Below are 14,080 nucleotides of genomic sequence, written 5' to 3' on the forward strand. Positions count from 1 at the left end.
TTAACCTCAGGTTAAGATTTCGATGTTGAATCCTCCAACATGGTCTAAGTTCATTGACCCTAAATGACCTTTGACCTTGGTCATGTGACATGAAACTCTGGTAGGATGTTCAGTAATACTTGATTAACCTTATGGCCAAGTTTTATTAACTAGGTCCATATACTTTCTAAGTTATGACATCATTTCAAAAACTTAACCTCAGGTTAAGATTTGATGTTGACGCCGCCGCCGCCGTCGGAAAAGCGGCGCCTATAGTCTCACTTTGCTTCGCAGGTGAGACAAAAACCCTCACAAAATAACCCTCACTCCTGGAGTGGATAATGTACAAATAACATCTGAAGCAAGAATCATTAGATGACTACAATAAAGAAACACAAACCCTCACTAAATAGCCCCTCCCCATGGGGTGGAGAATGTCTTGTATAATGTGAGCAGGCAAACATAACAGCATCTGAGGAAGGAATCATACAGAAAACTTTATTAAGCTGACCTAATTTAGCATCAAGATTGAGTTAAAAACTAATTTTGTGTTTGATAAAATATCCTGCCTCCTCTTGATCATGGTGAATGGATCAACCCTGTATTGCAGTGGTCTCTAATGCTTGAGGATACGGCCACAGATTCACCTATTGTCTGGTGTAGGGGAGGACAGGTTGTTGTTTTCTAAGGATTATTTTAATCATCCTGACTCCTCTATGCAGAATGGATCAACCCTACATGCAGTGGTCCGTGATGCTTTAGTATGTGATTGTAGACTCCTCCATCGTTGGGTGCAGGGGAGAACAGCTTGGTTTTCAGGGCATTTTTGTCTCAGTCATTAATTTCTCATCTTGCCCCCTCTATGCAGAATAGATCATCCCTCCATGTAGGAGTCTCTAGTGCTTGAGTATGTGGTTGTAGACCCATCCATTGTTAGGAGCAGGGTAAAACAGTTTGCTTTTTTCAGGGAATTTTAGTTTCTAGCATTGATTTCTCATCCTGCTCCCCTCTGTGCAGAATGGATCAACCCTGCATGTTGAAGTCTCTAGTGCTTGAGTATGTGGTTGTAGACCCATCCATTGTTAGGAGCGGGGGAGAACAGCTTGGTTCGCCAGGGTGTATTGGTTTCCATTCTTAATTTTTTCTCCTGCCTTTGTCTTTCTTCCAGCTAGAAAACAAAAAGAAATAGAAAGGACATTGTTTTCATATTTCCACAGTAGAGACACTGATCATACAGGCATGTTCTTGCATACTTACGATCAGCATTTACATCAGATTTAAATCAAAAGGTCGTAGCCATAGTTTTATCTACAGGCATAACAAAACCCTGACCGATTTGGGCCTGAAAATGGCAAGCCCTAATGGCCTCCCATGTACTTACATATCTCTTGTGTTCTGTGGCTGTGTTGATGTCCCCAACCTTCAAGCTCGCGGTCACATTCTGCCATAATCTCCTTGACTCGTACTCTCCTTGCATACCGATCGGCCTGACTCTCTTCGGACAACCAGACTGCTTGCTCGTATCGATGATTTTATGCTCCCCCTGTAAAATAGATTGTAATAATAATCATAATTGTAAAGATACACATTGCTTATATAGTGCATAAGAGAATCACAATATCTTCATACAGAAGAACACTCGTGAGTTGAAATTTTCATAGCAATGGTCTAGTAATAATCCTAGGAAAACTAAGACCACACTTTTTTTAGGACCAATTGCTAGATCATTTGCCAAGGAATAACAAAAATTATTTCAAATATGCAGTGAAACATATCAAAATGTTCCATAAGACTATTCAAAGACTGTGTCACTACTATATAAAACAAATAATGCACTTGCTCTGTCATTTTCATTACTATGACCAGTAATTTTCAATTATTAAATAATCAAAATGTGTTTTGAAACTACGACTTATTTACTACCAATCACTTTGCATATTACTTGTAACTGAAGCATCTATTATGAACTCTTATCTTCTTTGTATATTACGTATTCATAAGTTTATTCTCATGTTTATTATCTGAAAATTAAAATCGAATGTGTAAAAATTATTTCAGATGAAGCTCACTGGGCCCTTGAACTGCGTGGCAGCTATCAAAAGAAACCGTGGGTCCACTGCATTTCCATTAGCACACCAAGTACTGTGCATTATTTGTTTTATTACTTGGGATTCTCATTGGCCAAATATACTTACAGAAGAGTAGTTGAACTCCAAAGTTCCATTCCATTCCCCATTGACCTTACAGATCGTCTGATTGGCTGGATTCTTGACCTCTGCTGTTAACCTATGAACTTTGCCCCGTAAAAGGGCTAAAAAATCAGGATAGGAAACAATTTTTAGAGGATATTTTTTGCCACACTGGGGCAATTGCCGAGTTTGGGGGCTATTCATTTAATTTCAAGGGCAGCATTTTTATGCTCAGTGGTCAAAATATGCTGTTAAAGCATATCTCATTATTCTGTTGTTTGTAGAATTTTTATTTTCTAGTTGTTTGTAAATATTATTTGTAAAAAAACTTGTGGGGCGACTTTAGAAAAGACGGTAGCCCCAAAGCATTCCATAATTATTTCAACTTATTCCTTACAATGGTTCCCCTTTTATTTTTGTAAGTGTATACAATCATGTTTAAAGTAAGAGGTGTCATTTAGGACATGCACTACTTGCAGTCAGAGAGTGGACACTAAAAACACCATAGCCTGTCATCCAATGGATTTTGTTTTGATATGCAACGAAGTATAACAGAGTCTCAATTACTACTTTTGATAATGGGCCAATCAAAATTCCCTAACTTTTCCCTGATTCGAGGCATTATTTTATCACATTCCTTTAAAAATGTGTGCTTTTTGTGGGTATGCACAGAACAGGCAGAATCCGCACGAAGTGTAATAAATGCCCAAAATGAGGAAAATAACCCCTAAATCATGATAGCCTAAAATACCAATAGAGTAAATGAAATTTGCCAATCGGGGACATCTGCACAAAATCCACGCTTAGAGTGTCCAACAAGCCTGCACTTGAATCCTTATTTAGAGTGCTTTTTTTAGAACGATTCTCGCAGATGCTATCAACTCTTCAATGGCGGTGATCCCCCCTCCCCCCGAGAAAAAAATAGTAAAATAATTTCCCCTGATGGGATGGAAAAGCTGAACCAAATTACCTTAGTGTGGAAGACGACTGAAGCTGAATAATTTGACTTTGCGCATTGTATCAGAACCTTTCCCCCTAACTCCATCCACGGTATCGTAAGTATAGACCTTCCGTATGCGTTAGGAAACGTGAGAGTGTACGTCTCCCCATGCTCCAATACGTGTACAGCACCTGCAGAAAAGGTCAAAGGTCATTTGGTTAATGCCATTGGCTTGTATTCTGAATGCACGTTTAACTTACGGTAAGCCATGGGCTACAAAGAGTCTGGGCTAAAATTATGCGAAGCTGTAAGAGTCAAATGCATGTTTCGGTGAATGCACTGTTAAAGCACTTTGGACCAACTGTGATCACAATGTAAAAACACACTGTACACACTGTGAACAAATTTTTAACACACTGTGGAAACACTGTGATCACACTGTTAACGCACTATGAACACAATGTTTATGCACTGTGAAAACACTGTGATTGCAAGGTGAAAACACTGTAAACACACTGAAAACACACTGTGAACATACTGTAAAAACATTGTAAACACACTGTAAAAACACTGAACACATTTTTGATGCACTGTGGAAACATTGTGATCACAATGTGAAAACACTGTTACTGCACTGTGAAAAGACTGTGAACACAATGTAAAGACATTGTGAACACACTCTAAATGCACTTTAAAAATACTGTGATCACAATGTGATCTGTTAAAACACTGTGAAAACACTTTTAATACACTGTGAAAACACTGTTACACAATGTGAAAACACTGTGATCACAATGTGAAAACACTAAATTCTTTCCAGCAGAGAAGGCCAGAACCAGCCAAGGAAATTGCTTGCTTTCTTCATCATCTTCTTTTATATGATCTGCCACAATGCCACATCCTTAAAACCTAATACCGGTAAGTATCGTTGTCAAATGTCTGTGTGGTGCTGGAATCTCAGTGTAAAGACACTATGGCCGTATTCTGAACTCGAGTTTAAATTAAACCCTAGTTTAAAGTGTCTAACTATGGAGAGCCAATTGGAGCACAAATCCCTTACAGTACACATTCAATTTTTTAACTCATATCACAACCAAATAATTAATAATTGTATGGGAATGAAAACCGACATATTTTTTTTCACTATGGAAGCAAAAGTAAACAAGAAGATAAAACATAAGAAATATACAATATAAACATAATTTTTTTTTATTTTTGGCCCTCCATAATTTTAGCACAGAATTAGACCATGGTATAAGTAAAATTCGACTTCAGAATACGGGCCATGGCGCCTTTTCATCATGGCTTTTCTACATTCCCCATTGTCTTGTCAATGCATAAGAAATGGGATGAAAGGCAAAAGATGGCTTTAATGTTTGACAAGGTATCTTACACTGTCAAGCCCCATGCTAAAGCCATGGTAATAGAATGCAGCACTTAGACACATTCTATTAAGTGTTATATAACTGTGGCATATTATCATCATTTTATGTGTAATTGCCATTGTGAGGAACTGCAACAATTCACTTACATTGTCAATCATATTAACACCTATGGTGCCCAACTTTGACAAAAGGAAGCAAGTGACACATCAGTCAATTTGAGTTATTGTTGTTTCTGAAACACTCTTTGTATGTTGCATGTAACAGCAAAATTTGGGGAAAAAAATATTGTTCCATGGAAAGATATTGCAGAAAATATACTGTTAGATCGCAATGACGTCTATATAAATATTGCATATTATTATAATTTTACGTGTGAATCAAGGATAAATTACCATTGTGTAGAAATGTAACAGTTCACTTACATTCGCCAATCATATTAACACCTATGGACATGCCAAGGAACTTTGATTTCGTCCAGACTGATGCGTTCATACAAATCCGCTTGGCTGCACACTCCGCATAGAATGCTGAGACTGGCGAGAAAAGTTTAATAATAACAAATATAAATAATATATAATAACAAAAATTAATAACAACTCTCCATTTGTTTTGTACACAAATTTTCAGATTTTCCTCATCTTTCAAATTGCATCTTACCTCCTTCTGAGCACAACATATGTCATGGGAAAATATACTGTATAAGCTGTCATTTTCGCGTACACATTTTTTCTCATTACACAGGCTGTTTTCAATAGCAAAGCTTTGCTGTTGGGGACATTGGCACTGACTAAGAAATGTGTCAATACTTTAGCGTGTTGTTAAATTCGTGGCCGATCGCCAATTCGCGGAATCCGCAAAAATAACAGCTTATACAGTAACACACATCACACGTGAAATAAAAAGAATAAAGGGGAAAATCTGAAAATTTGTGTACAAAACAAATGGAGAGTTGTCCACAAAATCAGCCATTTTGAAGCACGTTTGCCAATTTGAGGATCCCCATAGAAAGTACAACAAGACTTTTCAAAGGTCCATAACTCGCTTATTTCATAAGCGATTTTCATGAAACTTTTTAAAAATTGTTCCTCTCATTTTATACTCTTTCCAATAAGATTGCTTCTCTTCTTGGGTTTTGGTTTCCTTTAACAGGGTTTTGGCACAATGAAAACACTTTTAAAGTACTGTTTTTTAGATTAAAAAAAATATTTTTTACATCATTACCAGGAGAGTCCAGACTGAATTACCTACATGAGAAGATAAGAAGATTGTGATGCCACAATTTTCTTTCCCTTTTCTAAAATTTAAACTCAGTGCATTAAGATTGTAAAGGAGTGCTTCATTTAGTATGACATTTTATAGTATGTAATTGCCAGTGTGCAATTATTTATGCAAATTTTCTTGTTTTATATTGTAATTCATTTTTCATAATATTAGTATTGTACTTTGTCCGAAAACAAACCAAGTAACCTTGAATTGTTTCATTGTACTTCCCTTTGTTTTCATATCAAATTTTATTCATTTATTTCTTATTTTCAGTTTTATTAAATCAGGGTGGCCTCATCAGTAACACTAACTGCTGACCTTGAGGGCTCTAAAATAAATAAATAAAGGGGATATTAAAAAAATGATAATGGTCATTTTTATGGTGCCATCAACTTGTAATTATGTTTAAAAAATATGAAACATGTATGCTTTTTTTTATTCTACTACACAGGCTAGTAGTTTACATACAGCTTAATGCCAATGAAAATTTTTGTGGGAATCACATGATAGGTGGCCGAGATAAAGCCTGGGTATGTTTTACCAAGGGTTAAGTGTGACTTAGGGCCATGCTTAAATGCCTATATGCACATGATATTTAACAAGCAATCTTACGTATCTTATTGATATGCAGCCCTAATAGGCCCGTATTCTGAAGTCGGGTTTATCTTAAACTCAGGTTTAAAGTTGTGGTTTAAGTATGGGAAGCCAAAAGTATCAAAATTGTTATTAAGTTGCATGTTTTTTATGTTTACTGTGCTCTTTCTTGATTCATCTATGGTGAAGACAATGATCTATTTATACTTCCTTAACAATTATGAATGATTTGAGAGCCGAATGAGCTGACAATATGATATCTCTACTGTTAGTGATCATGTAACAATTGGCTGTCCATACTTAAACCACAACTTTAAACCTGATTTTAAGTTAAACCCGACTTCAGAATACGGGCCTTAGACTCTAAGGCGCACTTAATCTTTATGAATTACCCCCTAATAGGATAACAGAATTCAAAACATTATGATAGACTCACCAGGAGGATGATGGGATACCTGCTCGGCAACAAACGTCACCCTGTCAGATCCCTGCCGATCTGATGACGCCCCTCGTCCTGATTGGTCACCATTTAAAATAGAGTCCTGTGATTGGCCGGTGGAAGGAGAGGAAGGCACCACCCACGAACAGTGGAATGTCTCTCCTAGGATGGGATTGTACGGCTTTTTGGCAAGAGAACCCTGCAGGTCAAAGGTCATAAATGATTAATCATTTTCAATATTAACTTACTTGATATTCGAAGTTTTTCAAAATTGAATATAGACAGGGAAAACACAAAATAATTGTATATATTGTGATCCTCGATGATTCTCCAATAAAAATATAATTAAAAAAAAAAAAAAAAATAACAAGTGGAATGCCTCTGGCGGTCTCACCTGCATCGCGCGATTCAATAAAAAAATAAAATAAATAAAATAAGTGCCCTATATAGTTACCTTTCGTCCAACATGAAATGAAGATAGATAGTACTCTACTACAGCAAGCATCCTGGCTTCAGCTGTCGGTAATGTCGGTATTCTGAAAACAATAAGACAGTTACGATACTTATGACTTTTTAGCAAAATATTCCCTCCAAAGCATAAACTTCAGAGGCTCGTATTCTGCACTCAAATTCAAATTAAAGTCTGGTATAAAGTTGCCATTTAGGTATGGATAGCTGCTCCTGACACAAACAGTTGTGATAAAAAGTTTAGTAAACCCCACCACAAAATGCACTCCTTCATGCAGAGTGTTGAATGTAGACAACAATATTAACAATATTCGGCAACCCCACAAATCACAAACTGTACTGAATATTATATCTTATTATCTAACATCACAATTACATATATCTGAAATATGGCAGAACTTGAGCACTTCAAATATCATCATTTTCTGGTGGAGTTCACTAAGATTTGAGCACCAATGGGTGATTTCAAGTCCGGTGTTGGCCTTGGCGTTAGTGTTGGTGTTGGAATTTGGATTACTTCCCCAGCTCCTAAACTTGTTATGAGTTTGTAAAACTGATCCAGATCACATTACTGACATCACAACAACTAGTGAGTGAATTTTCGGGTTCACCTTCATTTTATGTTTCGTGTTATAATCATGTAAAAATTGACCCAACACCAACACCAAAAGGTCAACACTGAACTTGAAATCACCCAATGTCTCTAACAACACAAGTTCAATTTACCAGCTCATATGACCGTTCCCATGACATTTGCTCCAGTGATGATTGCTCCGCTCTAAATTCCACACACTAATGGAATGACCAACTTCAACCCCGGATTTAACACTTAACCTTAACCCTAAACCTACCATAAAAACCTATTGCAACCCTACCCTACCCTATATCTTAGACAAAATAAAGCCCAGAGCAATTGTCGCCAGAGCAAATGTCATGTCACCCAAACGACGGGTAAAGCATTCAAAACTGTCATGGATTGAAAAACAAGTTATATTCCCCTGATTTCAGCATGAAGAAGAAAATAAAGCTTAAAGGTCAAGTCCACCTCAGAAAAATGTTGATTTGAATCAATAAAGAAAAATCAAACAAGCACAATGCTGAAGATTTCATCAAAATCGGATGTTATAAGAAAGTTATGACATTTTAAAGTTTCGCTTATTTTTAACAAAATAGTTAAATGAACGAGCCAGTTACATCCAAATGAGAGTTGATGATGTCACTCACTCACTATTTCTTTTGTTTTTTATTGTTTGAATTATACAATATTTCAATTTTTACGAATTAGACTATTGGGACCTCCTTGCCTGAAGCACAAAATGTTAAAATAATGGAATTCCACGTGTTCAGGGAGGAATGAAACTTCAGTTCACATGGCAATGACGAGAAAATCAAAATATTTCATATTTCAAACATTAAAAAACAAAAGAAATAGTGAGTGAATGACATCATCGACTCTCTCATTTGGATGTAGCTGGCTCGTTCATATAACTGTTTTTTGTGAAATGAAGCGAAACTTTGAAATGTCATAACTTTATTTTACATCCGATTTTGATGAAATTTTCAGTGTTCTGCTTGTTGAATTTTCCTCTTTTTATTCAAATCAAGTTTTTGTTGGGGTGGACTTGTCCTTTAAGGAACATACAATGTTATATATTTGACATGTCAGCTCGCCATACTTTTAGCAAAGAGTCAAACCACTGCCTAAATTCTTAAACATGTGTAATATTAGATGTGATGCCTGCTTACCTTGCAAACATGTGTGGAAGGGCCATGAAGTCAGCAAACATCTCAAGCAACGACCGTCTCTCAAGAATAAAAGTTGGTAAAACAACCTGGAATGAAAGGTCAAAGGTCAAATATACCTCATTCTCAATATACCTGTTAAAAGCTTTATTCTCTAATTTCTAGAACTTAGTATTGGAATGGTGAGAACAAATTCAATGAATGAAAGCATTTAATAATAATATAGGATTTGTGTAGCGCACGTATCCACCTTGCTCGGTGCTTCCCCGGCTAAGCTACCGATTCTGGTGCGCACAGCTCTTTTGAGGAATTACTTCCTGCCAGTCCATTAACCTCACCTGGGTCAAGTGCAGCACAGTGTGGATAAATTTCTTGCTGAAGATAAACATGCCATGGCTAGGAATCGAACCCACAACCCTCTGTTTGAAAGGCGAGAGTCAGAACCACTAGACCATAACCCGCCCACATTTACCTGTTGAATTAAAAACTCTTTAAGAACATTGCATCTCGAGAGCAAATGTAAAGCAGGAAAAGTGGCTGAAGACCACATGGCTATTACCCCACAGACCTACCTTTGTGAGATCCATTCCTAGTTTGAGTTGAGAGAGTAGATGAAGGATGATGCTCTTATGTTCTTCGACTCCACCGAGGTCCTTATCGGCATCATCATCCGCATCAGCGACCTCATCATCGTGGCTTACTGATGAATGTAAGACGGATGAAATTATAGAATGGATTTCATTAAAACATCCAAGGCCATAGAAGATACAATCTATTGAACTATTAATCGTAACTGTGAGTCTATAACAAACCATGTACAATAGGTTTAAATCAATTGTAAATATCAATCACATCTTATGTTACACACCCAAGGCCCATTTCATAAAGCTGTTCGTAAGTTATGAATGACTTTACGCACGACTGGGGACCCTTTCTTGTGCTATATGATATATCCCTATCTAGCTGACTTATGTATAAGAACATGTTCCAGTCGTTCGTAAAGTTGTTATGAATGACTTTACGCACGACTGGGGACCCTTTCTTGTGCTATATGATATATCCCTATCTAGCTGACTTATGTATAAGAACATGTTCCAGTCGTTCGTAAAGTTGTTATGAATGACTTTACGCACGACTGGGGACCCTTTCTTGTGCTATATGATATATCCCTATCTAGCTGACTTATGTATAAGAACATGTTCCAGTCGTTCGTAAAGTTGTTATGAATGACTTTACGCACGACTGGGGACCCTTTCTTGTGCTATATGATATATCCCTATCTAGCTGACTTATGTATAAGAACATGTTCCAGTCGTTCGTAAAGTTGTTATGAATGACTTTACGCACGACTGGGGACCCTTTCTTGTGCTATATGATATATCCCTATCTAGCTGACTTATGTATAAGAACATGTTCCAGTCGTTCGTAAAGTTCGTACAGCTTTATGAAAACGCCACCCTGATTGTTTGCATTTACAAAGTGATATGAACACTAATAAAAAAAAAAGATTGAGGCACTAATTATGCATCAAAATGAATCATAAAATCTCACAAAGCACAACTTACATGGGGTTGGTACATTATGAGATGTGTTGGTATTGGGTCCGGCTATGCCTCCGGGTCCGCCCCTCTGCGGTGATGTCATTGCTCTGCTGCTTGCTGATTGGATGGCTTGGTGATCCGCAGGGGGTCTGGTTTCCGGGAGGTGTGTCCTGATGTCAACACTGTGTAGATTACAGGAATTGAGTTCATTTCAAACAATTATCAATCCGCTCTGGCTCCCAGCAGAGGCCCAGGGGAGGCCAGTGAGGGGACCCGAGATATGAAAAAGGGGTCATAATTCTACTCAAATAAGCACTATTAAAGGGGGTGATTTCACTTTCAGGGTCAGGGGCCCAATGTATTCTTTTGCATAGCATGGTGGCTCTGTGGTAGAGTGCCCGCCTCATAAACAGTGGGTCCTGGGTTTTATCGCTGGCTCCTAAACGTCTCATTGTAGTACAGTAATATAAATTCACATCGATATCGAATCTTTATCAAGCCTCATTAGGTAGGATACAAAGTACCTGTTTCATTACTGCCTCTTTTTATTGATTTTCCATTGGAGCAAGATAGATGCAAGTAGTACATTTACACAAGCAAACATAACCTAGATCTATTTTAAACGTGAGACAAATAATAGTGTATATCCAGTATATTATTAAAATAAATTTTACCTCATGAATTAGGCTATCCAACGGAAAATTGAGAACTTTCTTCCACGAAATTATCCTCAAAATAGGAATTCAGGACGCAAATGGATGAAATATGTGTACAGGTGCTGCTCTCAATAATGCACGGTACATTTACATGTGCACCTGAGAGCACTACATGCTAATTTATTACTGTTTAACAGACTGGGGCAGTTTCAGCAGGGCATTTCGTTTGGGGGGAGGAGCAACAGGACCAGCTGTTAAAGCTGTTATTTGCATAAAACAGATATTAGGTCTTTTGCAGGTAAACTTACATTTCATTTTAGTTTATTTTGTTTCTTTTGATCACTCAAAGCGTAAAGGGGGATGAGGAGGGAGGCACCATCACCCCCCCCCCCCCCCCCCCCCTCCTTAGCACTGCCCCGGGTTACAGGGATTTACAACTACATGTAATTAACGAGTGACCAAAATCAACATCTAGGGTACTCATTATCACTGTGTCAATAACCTGCATAGCAGCCTCTAAGAATACTAGGAATACACACATCTGGGTATGGTTTCTTAAAGGGATGGTCCGGGTTGAAAGTATTTATAGCTTAATAAATAGAGTGGAATTCACTGAGCAAAATGTCGAAAATTTCATCAAAACCGGATAACAAATAACAGTTATTGAAGTTTAGCAATATTTTGTGAAATCAGTCGTCATGAATATTCATTAGGTGGGCTGATGATGTCACATCTCCAATTGTTTTTTTTAATTTTATATATGAAATTAGGTTTATTCAAATTTTTTCCTCCAAGAACTAGCAAAATTGGATTGACAACTAATTTGGTGCATTCGATATTTATTGCTGCAACTTATTTCATTACAAGGGAGACATATTATTCACACAAGTATGAAATAATGAAAAAATATGATTTTATGTAATAACATAAGAAAATGGAAAGTGGAGATGTGACATCATCAGCACACCTAAAGAATATTCATGACGACTGTTTTCACAAAATATTGCTACATTGTAAACTTTACACTTCAAGAACTTTATTATTGTTATCCGATTTTGATGAAATTTTCGGCATTTTGCTCAGTGAATTCTACTCTATGTATTATAGATATAAATATTTTCAGCCCAGACCATCCCTTTAAGGCCTGGTCGCACTGGCCAACGGACACAAAATGTATTCAGAACAGATACAGCGGACAAGCAAAATTTGAGGGTGACCCCATCCTTTTTCAATTAATCCCAGTGGACGGATGCTCGATGGATACCAAGCGTATGAGACATGTATGCAAAAGAGTATACATGAAGGTCAAGAATCTTTTCCATTTTACATCCTCTATGCATCCATAAGTGCAGTGGGACCATGCCTTAATGCTGTTGGAAATTTATGAACAGCTTTACAAGTTTTACACATGTTGAGGCCCATTCACACAAAGTGACAGATTCAAATCAACCTCTAATTGTGAGTGGTCTAAATTAGTATAGAAATTTGAGATCAATCGCAATTTCCGAGTTCGATGAAAATCTATTATCGCCACCTCTTTGTGAGACCGGGCCAATGTGACCAATTCTTGTGCTCAATAAGATTCCATCATTTTGTCATCTCTTTGGAAGTTATTTTCTTTGATAGGAAACTGAATTCATTCTTTTTTTCTCTAAAAATTTTGAGGATAAAAAAACAACTTAAGTTTCCTTTCTAAGAATCTTCAAAGATCAGGGCCCTGTCTAACAAAGAGTCATGATTGATGCGATCAATCGTAACTATGGGTGGCCAACGTGAACATCTATTATGCATGTTTGTTCAAAATATATTCTAGCTATTATGTATATTCATGCATTCATTGTTTTCTTGAAAATTCACTGAGTTTCTCTTTGCATACAAAGGACATTGTGCAAATTTTTCGTAGAAAAAAATTATGACACTGATGGATTTCCATAGAGTTACGATTGATCGAATGAATCATAACTCTTTGTAAGACAGGGCTCAGACTGAAGGAGAATGAAACCCTTAGAACAAGTAAGCTGGTGTGAAGATAGAAAAATCAAAGAAACAAATCAACGAAAATGTGACAAAGTTTGAGTAAAGAATAAGTTATGAGCAATGGAATGGCATTATGTGGACATCTTCCTATTGGCAATGCAACTAACATGTGTGAGTTTGATGTCACTAAATTGTACATTTCCCCAATTAATTTTCTACATAAAATTGTCACTTTTATGAAGTCTAGCCATAGATCAGGTAATCTCATAAAAATCATCACAAACAAGAGTAAGTAATATCATTTGGAGGAGCAAAAATAGACGTGTTGGGGCATTTTTTCAGTGTCAAAGGAGAGATTTACTTGTGTGACATCACAAATCTTGGTCACATTGCCAATGGGAGGATCTCCATATAATTAGTGATTTCAACATTTTGTCAAACTGTTCCTAAGCTGTTGTTTATATCTTTATATTATTTGAAAAAAAAAATTTCATACAACCTAACTTGTTCCAAGGGTTTCATTCCCCTCTTTATATTTTGGTAAGTCCACTTAAAGGGGAATCCTACCCAAATAAAAACTTGTTTTTATAAGGAAGAGAAATATCAGACAAGTTAATAGGTGAAAGTTTGAACAATATTGGACAAACAACAAGAAAGTTATGAATTTTTAAAAGTTGTAAATATTGGTAATCACTATACCCATGGAGACTTCAAATTGGCCGCATATGGGATGTCATAGTGATGTAAGGCAAGGACTACTCTTCCATGTACTCCAATACATATTATGGCTAAACTGTCATTTTATCCAAAAGTTTTATTTCAAAGTATATTTTTCTTACATGAGGACATACTACAATATACTACCTGGGTTATATTTAGATTACTGCCCCAGGGGAATGGGTAGTT

General features: G+C 36.8%; 1 protein-coding gene across 1 annotated transcript in view; it reads right to left on the reverse strand.

The window, feature by feature from the left end:
* Positions 1-542: 542 nt before the first annotated feature.
* LOC121417173 (oxysterol-binding protein-related protein 11-like) overlaps positions 543-14,080 on the reverse strand; it is a 41,986-nt gene continuing 28,448 nt past the window's right edge. The window contains 11 exon segments of the mRNA XM_041610768.1: positions 543-1,147; positions 1,361-1,522; positions 2,175-2,281; positions 2,284-2,290; positions 3,139-3,299; positions 4,916-5,026; positions 6,787-6,988; positions 7,244-7,325; positions 9,004-9,089; positions 9,573-9,700; positions 10,566-10,723. Of these exon segments, the coding sequence (XP_041466702.1) occupies positions 1,025-1,147; positions 1,361-1,522; positions 2,175-2,281; positions 2,284-2,290; positions 3,139-3,299; positions 4,916-5,026; positions 6,787-6,988; positions 7,244-7,325; positions 9,004-9,089; positions 9,573-9,700; positions 10,566-10,723 (1,327 nt within the window). The 3' untranslated portion in view covers positions 543-1,024.

This window comes from Lytechinus variegatus, chromosome 6 (genome assembly GCF_018143015.1).
Source record: "Lytechinus variegatus isolate NC3 chromosome 6, Lvar_3.0, whole genome shotgun sequence".
Classification (NCBI taxonomy): domain Eukaryota; kingdom Metazoa; phylum Echinodermata; class Echinoidea; order Temnopleuroida; family Toxopneustidae; genus Lytechinus; species Lytechinus variegatus.